This window comes from Neopelma chrysocephalum, unplaced genomic scaffold, assembly GCF_003984885.1.
Source record: "Neopelma chrysocephalum unplaced genomic scaffold, ASM398488v2 Primary Assembly neopelma1_44, whole genome shotgun sequence".
In the NCBI taxonomy this organism is placed as follows: domain Eukaryota; kingdom Metazoa; phylum Chordata; class Aves; order Passeriformes; family Pipridae; genus Neopelma; species Neopelma chrysocephalum.
The window spans coordinates 25,588,749-25,603,166 of record NW_020897703.1 but is presented as its reverse complement, the minus strand read 5'-3'; the positions used below and the strand labels follow the sequence as shown (position 1 = coordinate 25,603,166).

The 14,418-nt window shown below is 40.5% G+C and overlaps 1 protein-coding gene across 3 annotated transcripts in view; it reads left to right on the top strand.

Annotated features, from left to right (window-relative positions):
* Positions 1 to 11,174, top strand: part of OSBPL11 (oxysterol binding protein like 11) — a 38,308-nt gene extending 27,134 nt beyond the window's left edge. For all 3 annotated transcript variants that reach the window (XM_027679034.1, XM_027679035.1, XM_027679036.1), the window contains exons 9-13: positions 1,617 to 2,115; positions 3,719 to 3,905; positions 7,168 to 7,350; positions 7,956 to 8,109; positions 9,492 to 11,174. In XM_027679034.1, the coding sequence (XP_027534835.1) occupies positions 1,617 to 2,115; positions 3,719 to 3,905; positions 7,168 to 7,350; positions 7,956 to 8,109; positions 9,492 to 9,569 (1,101 nt within the window). In that variant the 3' untranslated portion in view covers positions 9,570 to 11,174. The remainder of the gene's footprint in view (positions 1 to 1,616; positions 2,116 to 3,718; positions 3,906 to 7,167; positions 7,351 to 7,955; positions 8,110 to 9,491) is intronic.
* The last annotated feature ends 3,244 nt before the right edge of the window (positions 11,175 to 14,418 follow it).

Here is a 14,418-nt window from a genome sequence, read left to right as displayed (position 1 = left end):
TTTCTGCAGCCTTCTCATATTTTTCTTTCTGCTTTCCCTCCATGATCTCTTTTCTGTCTTGATAATGCTTTTTCACACAACTTGCATAACCCTACAGCTGTATTCATGCTACTTCTGAAAAGAAGTTTTCTTTTGGTTCCTCCTTATTGATCCTCAGACACTTGTTTATGCCTCTTTGCTATTCTCATTTCTGTGTTTCCTCACAAGCAGACACAAAAAAATTAACACTGGAGAGAACTGGACTTGACACTTGAGTGCAAATATCAAAAGCAAGCAGCTTGAAAAAATTAACACTCATTTCCTACTAGACAACTTGGGCAGCTACCAGCTTAAGTTCAATTCACTGCTGTAAAGATTTCTTACCATAAGCACTAGGCACTTTTAAAGAAAAAATGGATTTTAGAGTGCCATGGAACGAGGAAAACACTCTCTCTCTTGGAATTTTGCATTATAATTATTTTTTGAAGCTATTTTTTGGGCACTAGCTACATAGCCCCTAGAAACACTTGTACTGGGCAGCTTATATTTCACAACCTGAGAGGGGAAAAAAAGGTGGTATGAACAGGCTCTTCTGTTTGTGGGTCAAACTTAAACCCTTGCTGCTTAACCAGGAATTAAGTCATTATTTCACTTATATTGAAGATTGGATTTGGGATAGCTTTTTTCTTAGTTGGAACAAATTGTCAAGCCCATCTCCCAGTTGTGACTTGTGGATGTGTATAATTGTCTTTACTTCAGAGCAGGCAGAGTATCAGGGTACTGAAGTGAAAAGCCACTTTAATACTCCAAGTTGGTGTTGTGACAACATGGCGAGTGTATTCAGTTTAACAGGCATGTTTATGAAGAATCTTAGGTCTGTGCTCTTTCTCTTTTAGTGCAGCTGATTTAAATGGGTTGTCTTGATGTCATGGTTGAGACACCCTGTATTGCTATTTACAGTAGTTAGTTATGTGGGGTTAGTTCCCACTACAGGGAAGGAAAAGGCTGATGATACCCACAGGCTCTCACTCCACAGTATTGCTCTTGGCTCAGCAAAGGACAGAACTGCTATTTTTTATAGTGGTGAATGTAACTGGGAAAGTATAAGGTGCCTCTGCTCAGAGGTACAGGATCAACCTATACTATGCTGCTTCTCATGGATGCTTGTTTTAGTTGCTGTGGTGAGAGAGATTTGCAAGCTCTCCAGAGCTGGCATAACTTCACTGCTTTTCTCTCCATTAGACAAATCCTCTCCTAACCTCTGCTCTGAACCTTCGTTGCTACTGTTTGAGTTCCTTCATGCTTGTTTTCTCCTCCACAGACATATGGGACACATTATCTCTTTGTAGCTGTTTTATGTTTTGGTTTTTTAGGTTGTTTTTATTTACTGATGCTCAGTCCCTTTCAACATCTTCAGTCCTAATAGTACTCACTGGGCTTTTTTGCCTTGCAAATTGCGTTTTTGGAACCTCTGATCATTGTACTTTGCTCACATCTTACAAGAGGGACAACAAAGTTCAATCTGAACGTGTGGTGTCCAAAACAGGACAGAATCCTCCTCTCAAGAACTTCCCTTATAAAATGCCTGTCTCTTTTGTTTTACTTACTAGAGCCTTCTGTGTTTTCTTTTATTCCAGGTGGTTCTTCCCACATTTATTTTGGAGAAGCGGTCGCTGTTGGAGATGTATGCGGACTTCATGTCCCATCCGGATCTCTTCATCGCAATCACGAACGGCACCACCCCTGAGGAGAGGATGATCCGCTTTGTTGAGTATTATCTCACCTCGTTCCACGAGGGCCGCAAAGGAGCCATTGCAAAGAAACCCTACAATCCCATCATCGGGGAGACGTTCCACTGCTCCTGGAGGATGCCGAAGAGTGACGTAGCTGCTGATGCCGGCAGTAACGTCCCTGCTCACTCCCCCTCGGAACAAGTAAATCTGTCTAAAGATGTGGAAGGCCAAGCAGAGCTGGACTACTATACAGTAAAATTTGTAGCCGAGCAAGTGTCCCACCATCCTCCTGTCTCAGGGTTTTATGCTGAGTGTGTAGAGAGAAAGATGTGTGTCAATGCCCACGTCTGGACAAAAAGCAAATTCTTAGGAATGTCAATAGGAGTGACAATGGTTGGCGAGGGTAAGTGTAACTTCTGTCTTTTATTCGTTTTAGAAGGTTGTTAAAATATTAGTTTGATAGGAGATTTGATGTTATATTCCTCTGGTAGGGGAATAGTGCTCAGTAGTTTTGTTTCAAAGACTTCAAAAAAATTATAATACTCTGCTTGCAAAAAATGTCAGTGGGTTTTTAGATTTTTTTTTTTCCACATACTTCTGGTTTTCCTCTGATCTCTGTGATCTGCAAGACTTAATATATAATCATTGGTGATGTCTTCCTTTATTTTTACTGTTTACATATTACAGAAGATGCTGCAAGTCATCATTGTAAACACCGAATTTTCATATGGGGTGGAAAAATAGATAGGTTTATGCTTTGCCAAAAATCAGGATTATATTTGGAAATAAAATTTTGACTTTTAAACCAAAGGACAGTTACTGTGATGTAAACTGATATTTATGAATAAATTAGCATCAGACGTTTGTTAAAAGAAGTGTTGCTACATCTCCCTGCATTGATGTTAATGTATCTTACTATGCACGTTTTGATTTTCTTTAACTAGAAAAATTGGATCCTTTAGGGACAGAGAAGGGTAACCGCCCTTTAACTGTAATTTCCCTTTAGTACTAGTATTTACTGCAAGAGATGAGACAGCCTCTCCCATTCTGTGTCCCCTGTGTATATTGCCCAGTAACTGGGGATTCCAGGCACTTTCATGTAAACTACTCACTGGACAAGGGAATGACCAAGGGAATGGCAGGGGATGTGGAAGGCACATCTCGATGCTTTGGCGGTACCAGGTAATCTCTGAAGCTGATACCTCCTCTAGGGCCTTTCTCAAATCAGCTTATATGTTTTCAGAATTTCTCGTGTTGTTCTTACTGATGTCAGGCGCCCCAGTGATCCTGTGCTCCGGAGACACAGGCTGAGGCAGGCAGCAACCAGGTGTTGTGCTACAGTCTTGTGATGGCAAGAGGTGGACCTTGTGGTTTTTGGTTGTTTTTTTTTAATAGGAATGACACAAACCAACATATCTTAAAACTCAAAGAAAAATTCTACTATTTTATGAGATTCTTGACATTTATTGCAAAAGCTACTGTCAGGCAAGAATTGGGTTTATCCTGGCAGAGGTGCGGTAAAGAGAGTTGTCTCTGCTACCTGCCTTCAGATAGGGTAAGGTGTATTATAGGGAGGTAAAACGGGAGTATTAGCCTTCCTCAGGATCTGCAGTTCAGGGAATTCATTTGTTATTTCCTTTTGTCAGTGCAAGTCTTGTCTTGCTGTGCTCCAGAGCCATCAGTAAGAGAGTGACCAGCCCTTTTATGTACTACTGAGGAGTGTTTGCGCAGCACAGTATTGTGCTTTATGGAGCAATATTGCTGGGATAAGTGTTTTTTCTCCAAAAGAAACATAAGTGCATGTTACTCAGGTTAGTACTTTCAGGGAAATGCTTGTATCTAGAATCTAATAAATGTCACTTCTGTGGGTTTTTTTAATTTTATTTTATATTTTGGTGTGAGGGGCTGTGAGGAAAAGTAGTCAGAAGTTGAATTGACTATGTTTCAAAAACCTGGCCTTTTCTGAAATGATGCTGATTCAGGGATTCTTGTATTTCTCCATACAGGTATCCTAAGTCTCTTGGAACATGGGGAAGAATACACGTTCTCTCTGCCCTGCGCATACGCTCGGTCAATTTTAACTGTTCCCTGGGTAGAACTGGGAGGAAAAGTCAGCATAAACTGTGCAAAGACTGGGTATTCTGCAAGTATTAACTTCCACACCAAACCCTTCTACGGTGGCAAATTGCATCGGTGAGAATGTTTGTTTGTTTGAATTGAGATTGATCTCACTGTCTTAAAGGGTTACATGTTGTTTGCAACATGCATTGTAAGTGCACTGCAGGGATCATTGTCTTAGGATTTCTGTGTAAGAACCTTAAGGCTATCAAGTTTAAGCAGCTTACAGAAAATCTCTAGGTAAAATTACCTTTTTTGAAGACAAAAGTGGTAATTCTTTTGATGGTAGTTCTTCACTCGTATACATGTTTTGAAACTAACAGGTAAATGAAAGAAGATCCGGGGAAATTTGTTTGGGGTTGCTTCTAGCAAATGCTAGGAAGTGTCTGCACAGTTGGTGCAAAAGGGTTTTTTTTGACATTTTGTAGTAAGACTGCTGCAGATTACTCTTCTGCTAATATAGGCAATTAATTGAGGAAGGAACAAATTGGGTGGTAGTAACGCAAAGAATCCAGAGCATTTTGCCCTCAACTGTTTACTGAATCGTGTTTATTTAAATAATGTTGGAGATCATAATATGAAATATGTAACAGCCTAGAGCATCAGAATTTCTTAGATGTGGGTTGCTCTCTCAGGTTGCAAAAAATCAGCAGTCTTCTCTAAATCATTTTTCCTGAAACAGTAGAGTAAGGCTGTATTTGTTGCTTAAAGAATACAAAAAACCTCACCTTGCCCCATAAATTCCCATACATGCTTGGAATTTAACTTGGAAGTATAGCTCCCCTGTCCCAATGGCAGCTGGAGAACTGAAGCTTTCATGTAATTCTGTTTCACTTGATGCAATTTGAAAGTGATACATCGTTTGGAATTTTTTTTCTATTGATTACAATGTATCTTCCACCTTGGGATAGCTCCTCTTGTGCCATAGAAAATGAGTGATAGGATGTAATTTTACCTCAGTGATTTAATTTTGGAAACTGTTTTGTTATTTGTCTCTCTGAAATTAGTCACAGATGTAGAGGCTTTTTAAAGAGAGATCTGTTCAAGGTACTGTAACTATTGAAAATTTGACATGGTGATGATTGGACATTGCCAAAAGAATCTCTTGATGGGGAAGCAGCAGTGTTGTCATGGTTACCTGGAGTGCAAGTGAGTTGCTATGGCAATGGTATAGATTTTTTTGTAGAGTGACCCTTCTTGTTAGACCTCAGCTGGATATTGGCTCCTTGGTCCTGTACCTCTTTAGCTGGATGAAGTAGAGGATAATGATGACGAACAGCTAGACGTATATCAGTCATGCCAAGCTTACAAATAGCTGCTACCAGATTTTTATCACTAGTACTAGTTCAGGCAGATACTGTGGTCTGCAATGCTGGGAATGGATGTGTGTCACAGAGCAAAGCAACTTGGAGAAATACAAGTTGTAATGAGAGTTTAATGGAGCAGGTCAACACGGCACCTTAGTAGTGAGTTATATGGCTTTGTTTACTTTAAGCTGAGCAGAGACAGTAATTTTATGATTGATGTTAAAATAGTAGATGTCAGTGTTCTGTTGTTACCACACAATGCTTGGAAAAAATCAAGTCTTAAAGTCGTGAAGATGTAATTGCAGAGTCAAACTGGGCTGGTCTCTGGCATACTGTGGATTCCTGTGGAACTCTTGGGAGGAGAACAGGGACTCCACCATGTGTAGTAGCTTTGGTGAGGTGTGGAAGTCGCAGGATGAAAAGCAGCACAAAATGAAGGCTGCTTGCTTGTCACTTGCTCTTTCAGTTGGTTTCAGTAATTGTTAGTGCTTGTTAACTTCCACAAAAACCCAAAAATTGTAAATGTGCTTTTATTCTTAAAATGATGAATCTTAAATTTTTGTGATGGAAAACTGTGTGTGAGCAGCACATATTTATCAGTCTGTTTGGGATTTTTTAAAGATATTTCTAGTGAGGTTAAATTAGGTTTAAGCTGCTGGACCATGATGTGGCAGAAGTCCTGACTGCTGCCTCCTGCTGTGAGCTGGCTGTGAGCTTTCCCCGCTTGCCCCAGAGATTCCCTGCAGCTCTGATTTGACTGGCATCCAATGTCTCTGTGCTGAAAGGTCTGACTTGTTATCCTTGTTTTGTTGCTTGAGAGATTAATTTCTCTATTTTGATGCCAGGCCAGTGCAGACACAGCAGGGGGTGACCAGTGCATGTGGAAGAAGGGAAGTGGGATTGGTGTCCTGTGCTCCCTTCTTCCTCTGAGTGTGGCACCACACACAGGGTGGGAACACAGAAGTGCTGCTTTCCTGCTCTCCTGTATGTAGTTGTGGTGTGCAAGTCAGCTGTTCCTAGCTGCTCAGGATGGAAGTGTGGAAGGGGATGTAGCCTGTGCTTTTTGTGAGTGCTGATGAAATGCAGGAAGGGGAGCTGGAGAGTGGCGTATTTTAGGGAGCTTGGGTACAGGTAATTGCAGTTTAATTGGAGCTGGAGATAGTGTCTTTTGTGAATCCTGCAGCCCCTTACAACTGAGAATGTCTCAAATCTGGTTTGCATAATGTGCAAACCCTTTTGATTCTTTCTTTCTAGGAGAAAAGTTCTGTTTGAGGGTGGTAATTGCCGAGAAGTGCTCCACAACCGGGTCAGGATGGAGTGGGTGTCAGAAGGTCTTTGGACAGGTCTTGATGTTGAGGAGAAAAATGTGCATTTGTGCGTTTAGTTATGGTGATACTTGAGCATTGTGCAGCACCTTGAATGAAATAGTGCATGTTAGAAAGACATTTTTCATATCTTGTTATTGGCAGAGGTTTCTGTGGATGAGACAGGAAACAAAAGCAGTTCTGATTCCTAGTTTCCTACCTTGTTCTTCTGCCTTTGTGTGTCTGCTGCTTATATGAGCAACATAAAACCGAGACCACCTACATATGGAGAACATTGAAATATAAAGATTTGAGATAAAGTGCCAGCAGGTCATGAGATATATTCTTGCTAGAAAGTTTAATTTTTATTAAAAGAATCTGAACTATGTATCTGATGTGATGTTTCAAGTGGCAATGATCAACTTCTTGTTACATGTGAACCGGCCTGTGTTAGTTTCTTTTTCATTTTCAATTCCCTTAAAAGGTTTGAAATAAGCTTAAGGTGAAGCCAAAAATGGAGTTTCCTGGGTAACCTGAAGAGAACTAGAGCAGTGAGTGAAAGTCACTTTGCTCTTTCAGCTTCTCCATGCAAATGAAATTCATGGAACTAACATTTTTCCAGGCAATGTGGCAAGTTTGCAAACTCATTCAGGATTGAGTGATTATGCAACTAAGAGTCCTCAGATGTCTTTAGACGTGGCCTTTTAAAACCAAATTTTTTGCTAGAGTCACTGGTGAAGTGAAGCAGAATGCAACGAACACAGTGGTGTGCAGAGTGCAGGGGGAGTGGAACAGTGTGCTTGAGTTCACCTACAGCAACGGGGAGACAAAATACGTGGACTTGACAAAGCTGACTGTGACAAGAAAACGAGTCCGGCCCCTGGAGAAGCAAGGACCCTTTGAATCTAGGTAGAGTATGTGCTTGCTCGTGCTTGATCCTTTTTGCCCTAAGCAGTCTGGTGAGTGCCTTAGGAAAACCTGCAAATGTAGAAATGATTTGTGCACAGTGCTTAGCAGCAGTGATCTTAATTTTTCATGCTTTTAAAAATAAAAGTCAAGAGCACAGAAAAAAGTGCAAAAACCAAGTGCAGGCACATAGTTGTTTATCTCGTCTCTTATTCATGAACAGATGTTTTTTCGAGTTCAAGAAGTGCCTGCTAGAACAGAGCCTCCTTATTTTTTTTTGTTTTTAACCGTCAGCTGCACAGCAGGGCAGCTCCTGACAAGGGACATCCTCACAAGAAACTGCTTGTTGAATAACACTTCCATAGCAGCTTTAAAGGGTTGGCAAACAGACACTAGATTGGTACTGCCAAAACCTCAGAGCCATTCCTACCTGCTCCCAGTTGCTGGCATAGCCGTGAGCCCTTACCTGCACTCGGACCTGGGCTGGTTTCCACGTGTAAGGGGAGGGAATGCTCCTGTTCTGAGAGAACTGCTTGCAGTGATCCTGTAATTTGAGGGGACAGGCTGAGGAAACTTTTGAACAGTAAAGTTACCCATTTGTTTTGCAGGAGGCTGTGGCAGCATGTGACAGAGTCTCTGCGGGATGGAGACATTGATAAGGCTACAGAGCACAAGCGAGCCCTTGAAGAACGACAGAGGAACGAAGAGAGACTTCGTGCTGAAACAGAAACACCTTGGTGTACTAAATACTTCCTTAAAGATGTAAGTTCCCAAGCATTTAGCTATTGATGAAGACAGGAGCAGATCTATTATGAAAGCAGGTGCACATGTGGGTCTGTGTCCTGTCCAAATAGAGAATTTGGCCTTAGATCTTATAGTTTAGGTCCATGGGATCCATAGGAGTAAGATAGCATAAAGAGTCCTAAACATGTAAGGGTGTGACCTTATTCTTCACTTCCCAAACACTTTGATTCTGTGATTCCCTTGCACCAAAATGTTTGCCTGTTTTGTGGTCCAGTTTCCTTTACCAAGCATACAGAAAACAGCTTTGCATATAGACGTGTAAGTTGAGTGTAACAGTAAATATCCAAAGAAAATAATCAGTAGTACTAATTTTGCTTAGGCTCTGTGTGCATGCACCCAGCATATTGCTAGAAAGAGTGAATGTGAGTTTATTCTCACCTTTGCACTATTTTTTTGTTCTTCTACATTAGATTTTGGATATAGCTTATCTGTGGCTTAGCCTGTACTTCAGCAATGTTAGTAGCAATAATATAGTAAGATTTAACAAGGTGAACTGCAGCCTGCCCAGGAGGATTGGGAGTTGCTGGTATGATAACTTTAAAACAGGCTTTTCTTGTGACCCAGGTGATGAGATCCTGTTGTGTGGAGAGCTTTGCTGAGCCCTTTGCAAGAGGGGAGGACTTGACTGAAACTTATGCTGTAGTAGTTTAGATTCTCCTTACAATGAAAGCTTGATCTGTAACACAGCAGTAATGTAATTCCACCTTCTTCTTCCTATATCTATGATTTAGTAAGGGTTTAGAACATAGTCCAAAAAGTTATTTTTTCTTGGCTTTCTTCCAGTTCTGTTTTGTAAGGTTCAGGACTATCTGTTAGCTCCAATAAAGGTTTATGTTCTCTAAAGCTGTGTTAGTATAATTAGCTCAGACTTAGATAGTTGTATTGTTAGTATCCAGATTTAGAAAAGATGAAATTTTGTTGCTAACCCAAGACACAGACGTACTCAGAAAATGTTTAAACTTAATCCTGAGCTACTTCATTTCTAGGTGAGCAGTTGGTCTGTGTTAGAGCTGACAATCCTGGGTAGCTGCCTCTCTGCTGGCTGCTTATTTGGCTTCCTAAAGTAGTTTGGATCATGGAGTGGAGAAGAGTGGCTCTTTGACTGGGTCAATTACAAGTGCAGTCGACTCCCAGAGAGTGCTGTGGCTCGGCAAGAGCCTGCACGTGCTCTGAAGTAGTGTCAGAAGCCTGCAGTGTTCACCTCTGTGCCTTAGTCTGTGGAGTTGAAGGTATAAGCTATGTCTCTCTGGTTTTCACAGTTATCAGCCTAATAGTTATGTGAAGGGAATTCTCTCAGGGCAGTGTCTTTATTATAACCATGTTTTCTCTTCAAATTGCAGGGAGATGGCTGGGTTTATCATAAACCCCTGTGGAAAACAGTCTCTGCCGCACAAACTCAGCAAACAGACACTAACTAGAAAAAAAAAACTGCTTTAAGATGAGTTTTCTGATTTTCCTCTCCTTTTCCTCTGTCTCTCAAAAACCAGTAATCACACTGAGTGTCCCGTTTTTATGTAATTGTACAAGTTTAAATGAGCATAAAGAAATAACTATACTAGGGCACTTTAAAGCTATTTAAAAAAAAGGTAAAAATCCAAGTTGTAGAGACAAACTTGGCAGGTACATTCAACCACCTTGTTTTTTGTATGACCCAAGAGATTTTATCTGCATTGTGTAAGATTCTTCTAAGTAGATCTGATTGCAAAAGCTGCCTAAGAGAAGAGAGACCTGTTGGATTTTGGAGTGACATATGAACTCTTTTGGAATCTGCATCAAGCCCTTTAATAACTGAAACCTTCTCAGTACCCATGTAGACAATAGCAACAAAATATTGCTGCTTTTATGCCCAGTAATTAACCTTCTTGGCGAAAACTGGAGGGGTGTTTGGAAGATGTGCCCGAAATCAGTATTAAGAAACAACTGGATCATGACGACCTTTTCTTCGGAGAGAACGTGTGCATGCATTGGAGGAATATGGAATATATGTAGAGACTACTTTTCTTTTTTATGGATTTATAAAAGCAATTAGACGTGTAACCATGGAGAAATTTTTCCTCTGAAAAGTTTTAATATACTTGAAATAATTGACTTGAATTGGAAAAGTAATTTGAACACTTTTCAACTCTAATTTTATTAAATCTCTTTGAGTGACTGATTTTTCTCAAGTTATAAAGTAATGAGGTTTGGCCTGTTTTTTTCTCCTCCAACTTCTCTTCCCGAGGACTAAGGCTTTCAAAATGAACAGAAAATGTACAATTTTTGTATTTAAATTTTTCTGCCCGTCTAATCATCTCAGAGATGAAGTATCAGTGTTACAAACTGTCCCTTGGATTGTTTTGGTTTTTTTCCTGTGGTGTTGTTCAGAGCAAAGCAGTGAAATGTGACCTTGAATACATGGACTGTAGGTCTTGATTTTTCATCTTACCATAGAAACAAAAAACCAAACAACTGATTATGCTGAGGACTGGGTATTGATTTGAAACACAATCAGATATCAGGAAACTGTATTCAGGTACAAACATCCTTTTTTTTTTTTAATAACTATTTTATTGAAGTCTAAGAATTGCTGGCAATTAAGAATAGTACTTATTATGGCTTTCGTTATTGTTGTAACTACAAGCTACCTTAATTTTTCCAACAGTGGTGCCTTACTCTGTTTTTTCTTCTGATGTAGTCTTCCAATCAGTGTATATAACATTATCTGCCACTTCCCAGCCATGGCAATGGCTGCACCTGATCCAGCATCGTGAGAACTCACAAGTGTGTGATCTGGTAAGATGTTTTCCATAGAGGAGATGCAAGTGTAAGAATGCATCAGAAGGTTGAAATAACCATGTTAACTTTCAACACAAACTGTAAATCATGCAAAAAAAAAAAAAAAAAGGAGTTGGGTTTATGCACAACTGTTTTGATCCTCTTGTACATTTTTTTTTTTTTTTTTTGCTGTGAAATGCACTGAGATCTCAATGCGAGTCATAGTCCGTTTGTGAGAAGTGGGGGGGGATAATAAAGCTACAAAATGATTCATTTGTTCTGTCTGCTTTCCTAGAGATCAGGTGACTGGAAAGAGTAGGTGGTTATTATCTTTTACGCTGGAGATCTGTCTGGGCTTTCCTTGGTCCCAAAAGTGGGATATTTTGGCACTGTGTGCTCAAGTAGGAACTATATTCTCCAGCAGGAGAATGTTTTAGGCCCTACTTGTCTTATTTGTGATATTCTTTCCAACCATCCTGTTATGATAGTTTTGGATATCCACTGGGCATTTTCATGTTTAACCAGGAATAAAAATAAAAATTAAAACAGTGGGATTAGTTCCTCCTTGTTTCTGCATCTGTGGCACATTTGGGGTGCACTCCTAGCCTATTCCAGGATTTGGGGTAGGAATCATTTCTTCCGTGGTTTGTTGGTACCTGCGCCAAACTGGGGGTGGTAGAGAAAAAAAATAAATATATGTTTCATAGTTGTTTTATCTGTGTCACTTGGCACATTTGATTTAAACAAACAGAAAGGGCTGTGGTGCAAGGTCCAGCTTTTAATATTGCAGTGACCAGAGCAAAAATAAACCTTTTTCAGCTGAGCATACTCCAGGGATCAAACTTGTGCTTACTAAAATAGAGACTTATGACTCAGTCACTGAGCTCTGCTTAAAATTTTGATTTGGGAATTTGTCAAGGTAATGGCTGTAAATCAGACTGAAAAGCTCCTATGTTGACCATAAACCCATTCGTGTTCCTTATATAACATTATTAGTGAAGTTATTTCTCTTCCTCCCTCATCTGGTATGCTTGTGGTTTCACACTAGGAAAGCTGTTACTAATTTTGTTGTGTAAAAATAGACCCAATGGTGAAGAAGTAGCTTTATAAAACACATGAAATTATTTCTTTTAACATGAGGATGCTGCTAAGAAAAAAGAAGGTAAAACCTTCCTTTGCTCAGATGATCACCAGAACTGGAATGGTTCCTGATGTGGATTTAGTTAGGATGCAGATTTCTACTTCTCAAAACAAAGGACATAGTTGAAAACAGTTTCAAAAAAAACAACTAGCCACCGTACATCCAGCTTAAATTGTAATTGTGATTCTTCTGGGAGTTGCAAGCACCCTGTGGACTAATAGATGTATTTTTAACTCTGACCAGATTTGATTCTCTTGCATAACTACTGTTGTTTCCATCTTGTACCTTCTGGAGCGCAGGGAAGGGCTCACTGCTGCTTCCTATGTAGGCATTTGCTAGAACCACAGTGTGTTCAACAGGGAGCATGGCAAAATGTAGAACTTTGGCTTATGATCCCTTCTGTCTTTTTGGCCTGATTGGGCTCCACTGAATTTAAGAGCAAAATTCTGATTGATCTCAGTGGTTTTAGGCTCCCTGAATTGTAAACAGATCTTGGAGCTTAAATAATCTTCAGAGGTGCTGTGCAGCCTGCTGCTCATGGAAAACAGAGTGTGACAAGTCACTCCTATTTAATGCAGGCATTCAGGCATGTGATCCTGATGGATTTGTGTTTTATGGAAAAAAATGCAATATGCAAATTGGGTTGTTCAAGGTTTTAGGCAAAAGGGAGGGGAATAGATTAAGTTTTCAGCATATTTACAGTGTAAACTATGAAGCCTAGGATGAAGTCTGTCTCCCCAGGAAAATCTGGATTTCAGCCATCAGAATCAGATGCAGCTTTCAGTGTCTGGTTTGCACAGGCTGGTCCCTCTGTCCCTGTCATCTGTGGGAAGAACAGGTCAGAGTGCCTTTTAAAGCCTCTTGAGCCAAACTTGGAAGACCAAGTAAACGTATTTATCAGTGTATCCAAACAACTTGATGCAAAACTTGGTACGGAAACTCTGCATGAAATATTATGGGAAGGAAAGATTGGACAGCCTGAGGGGAGTTCCGTGTGTTCCTGTGGTTTTTATATTCATGACAGAAAAGCTACCCCATGGGCTAGAGCAGTGGTTAATGTATTAAGGAAATGAGACTGAAGTTAGGTGGGTGGAAAAAGTGTATTTGTGGGGAACTGGGGATGATGTGATTCAAGAGAAAAGGGTTAACTTGAAAAATTGTAAGATGACAGGAGGTAGCAGCCAGGTGAAGATTACTGAGAATGATGGGTGTGGTCACAGTTGCAGGTGGAGATTTATATGTGGTAGCTAAGCAAATTTTTTGTTATTTAAATTTCATGTAACCTAGTTCATTCCCCTTCTGTCCTTTGAAGGATTTAGGGACAATTTGGTTCTAGGCTTTTAATTTAGGAGCTGTGGAAACAGTCCAAAGAGGTGGAAACAATAACTAGAGAAGAAAAGCTTTTTGTATGGGCTGGTGCTGTCACAGCATTTTAGAAAACCAAACCAGCCCTGCAGATCTGCTTCCCTGCTCCACACTGGGGAACCTCGGCTGTAGAAAGCTCGTGGCTGCTGTACAGTTTGCTCCTTTCCCCTCTTTCAGGGCTGATCCATGCAGCTGCGTGGTGGCAAGCAAGGAATTCCTCTCCAGTGCTATCCTGAAAGATACACCTCTGTGTAGGTGTCAGGTATGGGCGTGCAGGGCTTAGGATCACTTACGGTTTCTATTCCCTTTTGCTCCCAAGGGTGGAGGAATTTGCACAGTGCCAGGGTTCAGAGCAAATTATGACTTACCTTTCCTTAATTGCTTTCCAGAATAGAGGCAGCCTGGCTTGGTGTGGTGATTATGGGAATAAAGCTCTGAGTTCTGTCTTATTGAGGAATCCTCGGGGGGGTAACTCAGCAGAGGGGTGCGAGAGTTGCAAGAAGAATTAGCCAACATTTTTGTGTTGACACTGTTACTGTAGCACAGATCTGGCTAGAGGAGACTAGAAACTGGTCTGATGGGGGAGGGAGTTGTCAAGATACCCTGCATGGGGAGGTTTTAGTGTGAAGCAGCGGTGTCTACACTGATGACTTAGATTTCTATCAAAGAAACTTCACCTGAATTATCAAGGACACTGAGGAATTCACCAGTGAGAAGAGGTGTGTTGGAGTTGCAGCATATCAGGCTTTTGCAGAGTGGATTATTGTGTATCTTTGCACAATGTTAAGGACTCTGATCAATGAATAATTTTCTTGTGTGCCAGTGTTTCTTCCATTGAGGGTATGTTACATTTCAAGATGGTTTTTTTTGCTGCTACAACAGGGGTTTTGTGTGTGTGTGTTTAGGCCATTAAAAAAGGCAAATTGTCTAGTTCTCTGCAGATTAAGCAGTTGGAAAAGAAACTCACGAGGGCAATGTAGAAGGACTTAAAAAAGATAGACATGGAA